We start from the raw sequence: 13,948 nt of genomic DNA, 5'->3' as shown, positions 1-13,948 counted from the left end.
AAACATATAGTAGACGGCTCAGTGTGCCAAAGGAAACCATTAGATGGGTTTGAGAAGCTGTTGCAATGTCCCAGGGAAGTTTGGTTTGCATATGTGGACATTCACTGTTTCCTCCCATGGAAAGAAAAATACAAAGTTTCATCCAAATATGTAAATGAGACCTCAAAATGTGAATTTATGGCAGAATTTGACCCCTTTTGCTTTGGTTGGTTTTTAGCAGTTTTGGTAACAGTATACATTTGATCTTACCATGTTTAGTTAAAATGTCTAACGTGTTTACTGTAAGTTTTGTCTGCTGTGACTTTGGTTTTTTACCCTGGATTCACTCCACTTTTCTCTGTCAAATAGGTTTTTAAGCTCCAAAGTTCAAAGAAGCTTCTATTTTACACTTTGGTGCTCACATCATAATGGAGATGGACTTAATAATACTAATGCTTTGCATTCAGTTCAGTTCAGTTCAATTCAGTTTATTGTCATTATACAAGCAGAGCCAGTACAACGAAATTACAATGTCAATCAAGGCAGCATCAAAGACAATATAATAAATAATAATAAAGTTAACATATAACATAGGGCAAGGTAAAAAAACATGATGTATAAATAAAGTGACATATGCACATAGCATATATGCAATCCAATGCAGGGGCCCTTTATAAATGCTACTTTTGGAAAGCTTATAAGTTCATATTTTGAGAGGCACTATATTTTAAAGGAACCTTTAAACACTGAATGGTAAGATTTGTGTAACCTTTCCATCTTGGGGAGAAATACAGGTTCTACTACTACTACTTCTCTGTAACAGTAGCATGTGAGCTCTCAACATCAATGTGGTATTTTGAAAGTCAAAGAGAAATGCATCTTATTTTCTGTGTTGGCAAACACTTCTATTGGACCTGACCAATGAGCTAATTATCTCACATAATAAGCTTAAACAGTTTCTTTTTCTGTAGTCGCACAGATCCCATAGCCTCAAGAAACAAATATCTACCCACACACCCTTGACTTCCAACACTAGTCCCCAAGTAAACATAAAAAGAGCTATATGCAACCGCACATAGCAACAAGCTTAGATGACTAATGATCGGGTTTATCAAGTCTTTTGTCCAGCTCTGCCTGGGTGCTGATCAGCGCAAGGCAATCCAGGGAATGTTTTATACAGCTCAAGTGTTGCATAGTCACACACAGCCCACACACACATGCATACAGCACTGACACAGAGATATAGTATAGCAGACCTGCCACTCCTTGCTCCTAGAGTTCTCCTCTGGACATTTTGTGACGACAATACAGCTGGAGGAAGTGAAGCAATGGGTAATTAGTCTTTGTCATGGTATCAGTTACGTCTCTGCAGGCCACTCCCTTCCATTAAAGCAGACCGTAAACTGAGTTTTTAATGTTTGATGAGTCAAATTTGAATCAGATGGGGTGGAAAAAACAGGGCTCCCAGTAATTTCCGATCTGCTTATTCTTTTACTCACCTGCTGGTGTGTGTCTGTGCAGGTAGAAGGGTGGTTTGCAAGTTGTGCAACCTTTTATGACACGTCCAACTCAGTGGATTTTCATTTGTAGAAGGCTGTGTTGGTAGAAGAAAATGAAAGTCTGGATAGAATTACAAAGACATGTTTCATTCATAACTTCTGTGTTGATACAGCCTGACCTGGTTTCTTTCTCATGTGCTGTAGCCTAATGAGGAAGTTGGTTTATGGTTGCAGAGTATCAGCTCATTTACCACCTGCACCAGAGTCATGAAATCGGCAACTGGACAAGGAGAATGTTTACTGTGATTACACTGCTGCTTGCTTGAGCAATCGACTTTTTTTTTTTCTAAGTATGAACTTCAGTTGGAGGAAGTTTGTTTAAACTCCAGTCACCTGCAGCCTTTAGTGAGCATCATAAATATTAACAGAACAAAACATTCAGACAGGAAACAGGCTGTATGTATGCATACACGTGCTGTATGTGTATGGCACAGCAATAAAAACCATTTAACCATAATTAGCATCCCAGTTAGCAAACTGCCATTGGGGATGTCCAAATCAGATTGATTAATATTCACAGCTGCAGAGTCATGACAACCTTTTTTGTTTATTACAGTGTGGTTTCTCAGTCTCAGTAATAATTAGGAGGGCTAATTACATCTCGCATGGCTCCTCTAATTAAAACGGTCAGCTTGCTTTCGCTAGCCTGCCTCTGTTGCCTGGGCGTTAGGCTGCTGGACCACAGGGTTCATGTCAGGGAGATCCCTCAGGGACAAGCTAATGAGGAGGAAGAAGAGGGAGGGTGGGAGACAGCTGTTTGTGCCTAATTCTCACTGATTCGGTGCCGCTCGCTGTCGGTTTGTGTGAACACAGCACAATAACCTGAGTGAGGAATGCCCAGCGGAAGAGGAAAAGTACAAAAAAAAAAGTTGGCCTCTGATATGAGTTTGACTGAGCTCAAAGATGATATCATGCCGTTTTTTTTTTTCCTCCCCTCTTCAGCTTCTAGTTAAACGAACCATGTTATGTACAATGCTGTGTCGTGAGGTGTGTCTCAGAATTTGGAGCGCGTGTTTTGGCTTCCTTTGCAGTCAAGAACAGACACGTTGTGGAATGTGACCCAGGAGACATTACACCAGAACCATAATTTCTTCTGTAATAAATAGGAGGATGATTCTTTTGTTTTTCTCAACCTGTTGCTCAAGTTAACCCGTTACCTCATTAACTTGAAGGAGAGAAATCGAGCATGTGCTCATTATGCGTGCGTACGCAGTGTTTATGTGCGCGTACGTATGGCTGTACGTTAGGCTTCAGTGCCAGTCAGAACCTGTCCGACCAGCTTGAGACGACTGAGCACAGGAAGACGACTTGACACGCATTCTTCCTTTAAAGACTGCTTTCATTAAAAAAGAGCCTTTTGTATCCGCTGGACTTATCAGTAATACTGCCTTCTTTATCCAAACATTTTGTTACATAACGGCAGATAGGCTACATTATCAGCCCACAATTGTAGTCCAGTGAATCTCTCTATCAGTACCTTTGTTGTTATTGGAGCTGAGAAGTAGAGAACGCACTGGGATCAACATTTGATTCAAACCCTGAGTTGTTATTTAGTCATGTCAAGAACTTGCCCTAAAATCAGATATGCTTAAACTAGGCTGAACTTATTGAAACCATTAATAATTATGAGATTTAAAGATCTACAGTTCCCAAAAGAGACCCACTCCCAAATCTTATGGAATCTGTGACACACCAAATCTTTTCTCCAAAATGACACAGCCTGGAGATGCTGGTTGCGGTGGTTGTTTTAACAAGCCTGGATAGCAGTGGAAAGACTCAGCCCTTTGCCAGTGTAAATACAGCCAGCTCACTTTGACACATGAGCCAGAACTCGCTGGTTGTTGCAGAGATTCGATTCCTATTGTAGATGCTACCCAGATCGCTTATTTTCACATGAAAGCTGGCCAAGTTATGACTGCTCGGACCACATTTACAAACAGAGACGCGCACACACACACACACACACACACACAGACAGAAAGTCATAAATTGAGCCAATGTGTTACATAAGCAGTGGATGTTTCTGACTGATAGCACTATGGGGCTTTGGATAACTGGTTTTGTGACGGTGCAGTCAATTCCAGATGATTTACACACAGTGTGCATCGTGTGTTTCAAGTAGCATTTAGATAAGTCTTTTTTTTTTTTTGTCTTTCCCTGCAGTATGCCAGGGGATCACCAACCGTTTAAACCTTCTGGGTTCCAAAGAAGACCACTACCTGAACATGGTGAAGACCTACAGCAACTGCACCGTGGTCCTGGAGAATCTGGAAGTCACCTACATGGACAAGAACTATGACCTGTCCTTCCTCAGGGTAAAGACTGCAGTCTATTAACAGTGGAGGCTAAACATGCACAGAACAGATTGGAGAAGGTTCCTATTATCTCTTTTTTTTTTTTGTTGTTGTGTCATTGGTGGTCTGAAGCCGGTTTCCCAGACTATCTCTATCCTGGATCTGCTCAGGCTCTTCACTGCTCTTATCGCTCCAGATCAGAAAATTAAAATCCACAGAGAGAGAACTCATTGTGACAGATGAATCAGACATGTCTCTCTTATTTTTGTTCCCCATTCACTTTTTTTTAAATATATGTTTTATATTTTCTTTCTACTTGTCCAGTTGTCATAATAGCTGTTTTTTTGGCCCTGACTTTCACCTCTCAGGCCACACCTTACTGCCCTCTGATTGGTGGAGCTTGTTGACCTGCCGACAACAGTCAGGACTGAAAAAAACAACTTCCTTTTATCTGTTTTTTTAGAAGATATTTTTTACCTATATTAGACAGGTCAGTGGCAGGAAAGGGGCAGAGAGAGGGGGAATGATGTGCAGGAAAGATTTGGGCTAGTCAGAAGTCGAACCGGCAACTCATCTACGAAGAGGATCTGTGTTCATGTAGTACGTGCCCTAACCGCTCGGCTATCGAGTTGCAACCTGATTCTTTTTATTTAAAAGTGACAATATATAATTATATTTACATTTTTACATGATTATTAGAGGTCACCAGTTTCACCATGTTGTGTCATAAGGTTTATGCAGATATTCACAAATGCACTTAAGTCCAGTTTTTATTTAATTTTATTTGTTGGTTACAAAGCTTCATGGCCTGCCCAGTTCTGAAAACCAAATATTCACCCTTTAATTAAATTTGCAAAGTCAGCTCATTACACATTTGCTACCTCATTCCACAACAAATAGCATTGTTTTTCTCTCATTTTTTCTTCCACAGTCAATTGAAGAAGTGGGCGGCTACGTCCTGATCGCCCTCAACACAGCTCCCAGGATTCCTCTGGAGAACCTACGCATCATTCGAGGTCATTCCCTCTATGAGGGAGCGTTTGCCCTTACTGTTCTTGCCAATTACGACAAAACCACAGGTCAGGGCACTCAGGAGCTTCTCCTGACCAGCCTGACAGGTCAGTCCAACTCTCCATTTTGAAGTTTTTTATGGTTGATTTTTTCACAGAGTCTATTATGATCTCTTATAATAAAACTCAAATTACAGTATTTGAATCTTGGCGTGTTGTAAAATTAACTGTCATTTTATTAAATTCACATTCTTTCGCAGAAATTCTTAAAGGAGGTGTAAAGTTTGCGACCAACCAGCTGTGCAACGTGGATACAATACAGTGGTATGACATTGTCAACACTGACACCAAACCGAGCATGGAGCTCCCTGCGGCCAACAACAATCCACTTTGTACGTAACAGATTTTACAGCAAAAGACAAAGGCTACAGAAGTAATTCATTGTGCATTTCTGAAGAATTTCCAGGGTGTGAAGTAAACATTTTACTCTGTTTATTGTTGTCTGTTTTTTTTCTTCAGGTAAAAAATGCGACTCAAGCTGCTTCAATGGTTCATGCTGGGCACCTGGTCCTGAAAACTGTCAAACTTGTAAGCTCTTATCTGTGTTTTAATTTCATTGAAGAACTCAAGTATGTATGTTCTTTTAAAGCTGAAATCTGTAATGTGTTCAAGTTAATTTATCATTGTTAGTGTACAGTATATATGGTGTAGTGAAACACTGAAAGTGGAAATAACTTTGCAAATATTCTGCACTGCTTTCCCATAATTTCTAAAATAAAATAACTTGCTGCTACTGGTCACTCCACTGACTTTGTTCTGTTCTTATCTTCAGTAACAAAGCTGAACTGTGCACAGCAGTGCTCAAAGAGATGCAAAGGACCCTCACCGAGCGACTGTTGTAATGAGCATTGTGCTGCAGGCTGCACAGGACCGCGGCCCACTGACTGTCTGGTGAGAGAAATACGCCTTCATATGCGGGACAGGACTAACGATTTGATCGAGGAGCTGGGGAACAGACAGGCTTGAGCAACAAAATAAACTGAATGTTTCGTACTCCTGTTTTAAATTTGGATGAGAAGGCTCCAACAAAACAAAGCCCTCACTCAACAGCATCTGTTTTTATGATCAGAAGTGTTATTATTGGTTTCAGTACCATTGAGACATATAACTCCTGATTAAATCTTTCATTTGGCAATGCCTTGAGTATCAGCGTCTGCTCTCCCTCTTCTCTGTGCAGCTCTGAGGATTTAGCCAAGGCTGTGATAGAGGAATGCAGTGTTATCATTAGTGTGGGGCTCTGCTTTGGTCCCTGTGTACTGGATGACTGTTGTTTGTGCTGCAGGCCTGTCGGGACTTCCAGGATGACGGGGTTTGTAAGGACTCCTGCCCAGGCCTCATGCGTTACGACCCCAACCTGCACCAGCTGGTACCAAACCCCCATGGAAAGTACAACTTTGGAGCCACCTGTGTCAAGAGCTGCCCACGTAAGAATGACTAAACAGACAAACTTATTCTCAGTTCTTTGGTATTTTTAGCCAAGATTGTTACTGAAGTTTCAGTCCTCTCAGACACTGATATATTTATTGCCGCACTGTAGCTGTTGCCTCGACAGTCAAGATAAATAAAATAAAACTTGTCGGCCTCACTGGCCAGTATGAAACTCATCATGCATGATTACGAGCTTTTTCACATTGTGGTATGCTGAACAAGTGCCCAGGTCGTCCTTCATGGTTGTTAGACATTCAGTGGTTACTGTGCACAGTTACAGTTTAATTATAAACTGTATAAACAAGGAAAGAAAATGAGTGAGTTTCAGGGCGTGTTAATGCAAGAACTGTTCTTTCTCAGTTTAACTTTCACAGGCCGGTCCCAGTGTTACTCAGTCAATACTGTACTATATGACCTGCAGCATTATAATGTATGATAGTGATACTGGTGGTATAATTCATACAAGTTATTATGGCTGAAAAGTACATTTAGATATGATTTGAGCGCTTGTATTTTTTTCAATAATTCCAGATAACTATGTTGTGACTGACCATGGAGCCTGTGTGCGGACGTGCAGTGGGAACACATATGAGGTGGATGAGGGTGGAATCAGGAAGTGTGCCAAGTGTGATGGACTGTGTCCAAAAGGTAGGGGGTTAAGCTGTCTCTCTGTGCAACCTGGGGACTATCTCTGACTCATATGCATAACACAGTTTACAATGTAGCTAAACACATTTACTTGAGTCCTGTGCTTCATTACAATTCAAAGGCAGTTGCAACATAAAACCATATAATCATGTTATTGAATATGACACATTTATATGGATAAATTATCGAATAGCATGCAGAACTGTTAGATTTAGCTCCATGTTGCCCATTGGCAACATGCTAATGGTTCTTTCATGTTAATGTATCACTAATAATAATCCAAGGGAAATACTGCAGGCATAATGAATACTTCAAGTACATTTTGTGACAATAATTGGTTCTTTAACCATATTTTAAATTGTAGCATTGCTTTTTTTTTTTTTACTTAGGTAAAGGGTCTGAAAAGTGCTTCAAACACAGTTTGCCTCCTCTAAAATGCCCTGCTCACTTTGGTTCAAATGAATCCCACTATAAGAATCATCTCCAGGGCTTTGAACTAGTTTCTGTACTGATTTTTGTTTTCTTAATGGTTTGCAGTGTGTAATGGACTTGGGACAGGAGACCTGACTCAGATATTGTCCATCAATGCCACCAACATTGACTCCTTTAAAAACTGCACGAAAATCAATGGTAACATTGCCATCATCCACACATCCATTCATGGGTAAGTCAAGGACATTAACAGCACTGCGGACTATATCGCTTGTATAAACTGCACGGGATCACTGCGCACCTTTACCTATAACCAATAACTCATATTTTCTTATTTGTAGGGATACATATACCAAAACACCAAAGATGGATCCTGCCCAGCTTGATGTGTTTAAGACAGTTAAAGAAATTACTGGTAAGACTGTGTAAGACCTGAGTAATGCATGACACACTAAATGGCGCACTAAAGAGTTTCACAATTAACAACGTTTTTTTGCCTCAGGATACTTGTGGATTCAAACATGGCCAGAGAGCATGAACTCACTCAGTCCTTTTGAGAATCTGGAGATCATTCGAGGACGAACTAAGCGGTATGTCCCTTGTAAAGACCCCCCTGTAGATTCATAACAGCTGGATCACAAGGAAGAAGTTTGTTTTCCAAGAACTGTTGTTGTTAAATCTTTCCTTTTTTCTTCTCTTCCTGTTCCACCTTTTTCCCTCTGGTAGTGGAAGCCGCAGTGTGGTCATGGCTCAGCTCAGTATCAGCTACCTGGGCCTTCGCTCCCTCAAAGAAATTAGCGATGGAGACGTGGTCATTGTCAAGAACCGCAACCTGTGCTTCACCAATAAAAGCCACTGGGAGGGGCTCTTCAAATCAGAAAGCCAAAGTGCCACAGTAGAGGAAAATGCTGACGCTGCCACATGTGGTAAACTGATGAATGTTGTTTCCCACACTGAAATCAGTCAGATCCTTTTGTTATTTTGTTGCGTAACATGTGATTATCCAATGCAATGTGCCAGATTTAATTAACCGAGTCTAATTTCAAAATTGGATAATTATGCGGGAAAGATCTCTTCTTCAGATTATCTGTTTGTTTTCAGCTCTGAGGAACAACACATGTGACAGGAAGTGTACCAAGGACGGCTGCTGGGGTCCAGGCCCGGACATGTGTTTCGCCTGCCGTGACTACAGCCGTGATGGGAGCTGTGTTGACTCCTGCAACATCCTTGAGGGGTAAGGGAGGATTCTGTGTTTTGCTGCTGTGAAAGCTGTGAAAAGCAGTGTTTCTCATTTTAGACAAACAAACAGTCTGAATATCAGTGCTCTACTGTTAACTCCTTTAAAGTCTATTTTCATACTATGAGCATTTCCAGACAATGACATTAGACGAGTTTTGGGGATTTATTGAAAGCAATGTGGAGACTAAATATGATCCAAGGTATTTGAAGTTAAACCCACAGTAGATATAAGACAAACAGTGTAGCTGAAATGGCACATTCACTCACAACTGTTTATCTTTGCAGATCTCTGTCAAGGCCTCTGTCAAACATTGAATCTTGGCATGCTTACAATTTAACTCCTGCCCTCAAAGAAGGGATCAAGCATTTCACTTTGCATGTAACTGTTTGAAATGAGGTGCTTTGTTATTGGTTTTGCAGAGAGCCGCGGGAGACAGTTGTGAACAAAACCTGCATGGAGTGTCACCCCGAGTGTCAGCGCATGAATGGGACTGCAACCTGCAGCGCACCTGTATGTCTGTCACCAACAACTAAACTATCAGTACAAACATCCATAAAAAAAAAACAAAAAAACCCCCCTAAACCTCCAGAAGTCTTGTGAAACAGCTTTGAATGCCATCATTAAATGTCATGTTTCTGCGTCAGTCACTTAGAATCAAAGAGCACCACTGATTAACAATTACACAGCATGAAATCCATTTCAGAAGAGTTGGTGCTACTGATTTCTCCATCAGCAGTGGCCTTAATAGACCATAATGCAATGTAGCCAAGTGTTGATAAAGAGGAAGTTTTAGAAAAAGTATTGAATTACAGCCTTTGATTGCAATAAGTTGACTGAAGCCTCTAACATGAATGTGTAGTTTTCATTTCATTGCCTTAATACTGGCATCTTTATGAGGAAGAGAGATGCAACTTTCTTTGAGAAATTACTACTAAGAGATAGTGCAGCTTGTATAATATTTACTACACCTCTCAAGAGGGTTGTAAACATCAAGAGTCTATTTTTTTATTTTATTTTTTTACTTTCAGGGTTCTGGAAACTGCACTAAGTGTGCCAACTTCCAGGATGGACTGTTCTGTGTGCCTCGCTGTCCCCAAGGCGTGCCAGGGGAGGACGATGCTCTAGTGTGGAAATACGCAGATGAGATGAAAGTGTGCCAGCTATGCCACAAAAACTGCACTCAAGGGTAAAAGCACTATTCTGTCGACCTGAGAACTGGCCCCACATGTCCTTGTGTTGCAAACATTTGTCTGCGGTAACGTTTGCAATGCAAGCCAGTAGGGTCAGCTGCGGTTCACAGGTTGGAGAGAGATCAGTTTTAAACATGAGGCAATTTTTGCTGAGAGAGATGTGGAAATAAGACGATGTAGGAGATGTATTAAAGACTAAGCGCCACTGAATCAAATTATTTCTGCCCTTTTCTCCTTTTCCCTTTTTTTTTTGCACTTTGTAGTCTCCCATTGGTTTCCATTCATCTCAGTTTTGTAATGGATAGACATCTGCCCTGCGTAATAGAGCAGAACAATAATAACTTTAACAGGAATGAAAGCCGACCTAATGTGTTCACAGTGATGGACTATCAACAGTCAGCCATGGTGATTGTTGATGGTTGTGGAAGGAAGTGGTTCAGGGATACCATCATGTCCTTGTTGCAAGCGACAATGTGCAACGGGTCTCTGCAACTCTCTTGTGCAACTTTTATGTATTTTTTACTAGTTTTGTGTAGCGGACATACTTGGCGTGGCATCAGCCACAAGACATTAAAAGAAGTTCATAGGAAGGACATGCAGAGTTATGGACATGAAACTGACCCTTTCTTACTCTCCCCATCATCAGGCTATCAAATTGAAAGGAAAAATAGAAAAAGGACCCCTCTTCCACAAACAGACCAACTTTTAGCAGGTCACAGAGACATATACGTCCCGACCATGGGTCAAAGGGTCAACCAGATTCTCCACTTTAAGGTTTTGCAAGATGGAGACCTGATACAAAATCTGTGTTTGTGTTGTTTTCTGCCTGTCATTATTAATGTCATTAGGTTTGTTGTGTCCTTTAATGTTTTATGGTCAAACAATTCAGAAGTTATATAGAAAGTTACTCGCTCCTCCAGTTGAAACAAAAGAAGATAGGTAATGAAACGTGCCAACCCCCAGGGGATAAAACTACTGTGATCACATCATACAAGGCTTTTTGCCATTCGCTCCTTTGCACGCTTTTTGCCCAGCTTTTAATCCGGCTATAGCCCCAGCTTTTACACAGTCATAACTTACAGTTTCGTTGCATATCATATTTGTAAATAGCCACCACATATTCTCTCCCACCATTGCTTAAAACTGGTCTTCTGCTCCATTTTTTATCCTGCTAATCATTGCATTTACCCTATAAATAGTTGTGTAGGTTTTGTGCTGTTATGTTTCTTTGAAGAAGAGACTGGAGATCCATTTAATCGAGAAGTTATGATTTCTGATATTAGATGGATTAATTGAATTTATGGATTCATAGATTTTTGTCTCTTCAGAGACTGGTGCCCCGTTCAACGAGTGTTGTGTTTCATAAGTACATCACTGGCCCCAGTGGAAACCAGTGATTTATACATTTAGTCTTATAGACTCATAACATAGTTCAGAGAGCTTGTTTTTATTGGCCAAAACCAGCAACTGTTTTTTATTAAATAAGTGTGGCAACAGTGATTGGTGGATGCTGGCACCAATTGTAAAACATTTCCCTGAGTCTTTAGCCTGGCAGGAAATCAATAGGCTTGTGATGGTTTGGGGAATTAGTAGTGTGAGGGCACAGTAACAGTATAGTTACATCAGATTCTTTGCATTGATTTGTTTACAGGTGCATTGGGCCTGGTCTTGGAGGCTGCCAGATTAAAAGGTGAGTAAATACAGTAATGATGATCATGGATGCTTAAGGATACACTGACTTTGCCTGAGTTAGATGCTCTAATCTCATCTCTCCTTGTTGATTCAATTCACAAACGTGCTCTGGTTTCTATCTGTGTTCTTAAAGCAGCTCCCACCTGTCTTTCAGCACTTCTGGTCTCTCCATGATCGCAGCTGGTGTAGTTGGTGGGCTGCTGGCTGTTCTTATTGCAGGCTTGTCTGTCTTTGTGTTGCTACGCCGACGCCACATTAAGAGGAAGAGGACCATGCGCAGACTGCTCCAAGAGAGAGAGGTAAGATGTGGGAACTGAGTTACCACGCTTGCAGGACGACATCGAGATGTTAGATTTCATTTACAGAGATGCCAGTGTGCTGTATGCAGAGATTACAGTTTCTACTTATCCTATCATCTTCTTCCATATTTGATATTTTTTTGTATTTTGTGTTGAGTATTGACTTGCTGGAGCGCACTGTTAACCAATCGCTGGTGCTGTATTTGAGACAGTATGTAAGACATTCAGTCCTTTTTTTTTTTTTTTTCAGTTGGTCGAACCTCTGACTCCAAGTGGAGAGGCACCGAACCAGGCTCTGCTGCGGATCCTGAAAGAGCCTGAGTTTAAGAAAATCAAAGTGCTGGGATCAGGGGCTTTTGGTACAGTTTATAAGGTAATAACATGCCTTAGGGTTGTGTCTAAAAAACACCTTTGTCCAAATTGCACTGCGGTGCTGATTTTTACACAAGCTGGAGCTCAGGAGTTAGTGTATGCGCCAAGTCTACATGACCAACACCCGTCAGTGTTCTCGCTCATCTACATCTGTTGTCAATTTTTCAATTAAATTTTTGACTTGCCAGATCACGCACGACCGAATTTACCCTCACTTTCGGAGCCCTCTCTCCCTCTCTGTGTGTATATTTAATTCATTCATTCATCACAATTTCACAATCACAAATATGTGTTTACACAGTGTCGTTGTGGGGATACATGGGGACAGAAAACTGATCTCCACAAGGTTTAAAGTTTATTTTAGGGTCAGTTTTAGATTAAGGTTAGGATAAATCTCCACAGAGAGAGAATGTAGGTCGACACAATGTTTTTGCTAAAAGTACAAAAACAAGTGTGTGTGTCTGTGCTCTTGGATTTCTGTCTTTGAGAGGACCAACTGCAGTTATAGACCGTGAGGGTGAGGACATTTTTGGGAAGTAGGGACATTTTTTCCAAAGGGCTATTTGAGGGTTAAGACTTGAGTTCAGCTTAGGGTTGGGGTTTGGTATTTAGCTGTGAAGGTTAAGGCTGGGGTTTTTTTTCAGTGGTGGAAGAAGTAGTGACATCTATAGTTAAGTCAAACTACCATGTGACACTGTAAAAATCCTCTATTATAAGCAAACATTCTGTATTGTTTAGTTTTATTTAAGGAGAAGTACAAAAATATTAGCAGCAAAATGTACTTAAAGTGTCACACGTAAAAGTACTCATTAGATGACAGAGTGGCCCCTGTCGGAGTGTTATGTTACACTATTGGATTATTATTACATTATTACATTGCATTAAGGTGTAAGCTCCACTTTAGCTTGTTTAGGTGGAGTTAATTTAACTACTTTAATTACTGTTGGTGGTTTTTCCAAGCCAATGCAACATGTTTTAGAACTGGCTATTTGTTTTTATGTAAAATTCAGTGGTCAATTGCATAGAATGAAAGTAAAAGTACCTCAAAACTGTTCTTAAAGTGCTGTGCTTGAGAAAATGTACTTTGTTATTTTCCACCACTGGGTTTAGGGTCCTCACAAGTATGGAATACAAAATGTTTAGGTGCACTATATGGATGTCAACCTTTGTAATTATCTTGTGTATATACTAACATTTGTATATATGCACTTGTGTTCACTTGATGATTCAGGTGTAATTACACACTTGTGTCCATACAGGGCCTGTGGGTTCCAGAGGGAGAGGATGTGAAGATCCCGGTGGCCATAAAGGTTTTGAGAGAGGCCACATCACCAAAAGCAAACAAAGAGATCTTGGACGTAGGTTCACTGATTTATGTGGTATTTTTTTTGGACTCTGAGCTTACTGTAATACTGAGTCAGAACTAAAACAGCGATTCATTTAAAATGTTATTTCCCAAACTACTTCAGTGAGGAGTGTACTGCTGGTGGGAAATGAAAGTGGAAATTAGAGTTAATTCAAGTTAGAAACTCTATACACCTTTTCTTTTTTATAGTAATTATGACAATATTGTGATTAGAGTAAAAAGGCTGAGAAGAGTGAGCGACAATTATTGGTCGCCAGATGTTGAGTTCACTAATGTATCCTGTCATTGTGTGCAGCACATGCAACTTATTTGAAACTAGTGACCACCTATTTTCCTTGTAATGGAGAATATGTCATGCCTCTACATGGTGACCATCTTA

At 40.5% G+C, this 13,948-nt stretch overlaps 1 protein-coding gene across 1 annotated transcript in view; it reads left to right on the top strand.

The window, feature by feature from the left end:
- Positions 1 to 13,948, top strand: part of egfra (epidermal growth factor receptor a (erythroblastic leukemia viral (v-erb-b) oncogene homolog, avian)) — a 42,881-nt gene that overhangs the window by 17,161 nt on the left and 11,772 nt on the right. The window contains exons 2-19 of the mRNA XM_071490821.1: positions 3,702 to 3,853; positions 4,764 to 4,950; positions 5,103 to 5,234; positions 5,362 to 5,430; positions 5,675 to 5,793; positions 6,185 to 6,326; positions 6,862 to 6,978; positions 7,516 to 7,642; positions 7,752 to 7,825; positions 7,913 to 8,000; positions 8,137 to 8,336; positions 8,512 to 8,644; positions 9,070 to 9,160; positions 9,679 to 9,836; positions 11,492 to 11,530; positions 11,687 to 11,831; positions 12,082 to 12,204; positions 13,463 to 13,561. Of these exons, the coding sequence (XP_071346922.1) occupies positions 3,702 to 3,853; positions 4,764 to 4,950; positions 5,103 to 5,234; positions 5,362 to 5,430; positions 5,675 to 5,793; positions 6,185 to 6,326; positions 6,862 to 6,978; positions 7,516 to 7,642; positions 7,752 to 7,825; positions 7,913 to 8,000; positions 8,137 to 8,336; positions 8,512 to 8,644; positions 9,070 to 9,160; positions 9,679 to 9,836; positions 11,492 to 11,530; positions 11,687 to 11,831; positions 12,082 to 12,204; positions 13,463 to 13,561 (2,195 nt within the window). The remainder of the gene's footprint in view (positions 1 to 3,701; positions 3,854 to 4,763; positions 4,951 to 5,102; positions 5,235 to 5,361; positions 5,431 to 5,674; positions 5,794 to 6,184; positions 6,327 to 6,861; positions 6,979 to 7,515; positions 7,643 to 7,751; positions 7,826 to 7,912; positions 8,001 to 8,136; positions 8,337 to 8,511; positions 8,645 to 9,069; positions 9,161 to 9,678; positions 9,837 to 11,491; positions 11,531 to 11,686; positions 11,832 to 12,081; positions 12,205 to 13,462; positions 13,562 to 13,948) is intronic.

Source organism: Trachinotus anak, unplaced genomic scaffold (assembly GCF_046630095.1).
Source record: "Trachinotus anak isolate AG129_WGS33_773 ecotype Australia unplaced genomic scaffold, CSIRO_AGI_Tana_v1 ptg000012l, whole genome shotgun sequence".
In the NCBI taxonomy this organism is placed as follows: Eukaryota; Metazoa; Chordata; class Actinopteri; order Carangiformes; family Carangidae; genus Trachinotus; species Trachinotus anak.
This window is presented reverse-complemented; position numbering and strand designations above follow the sequence as displayed.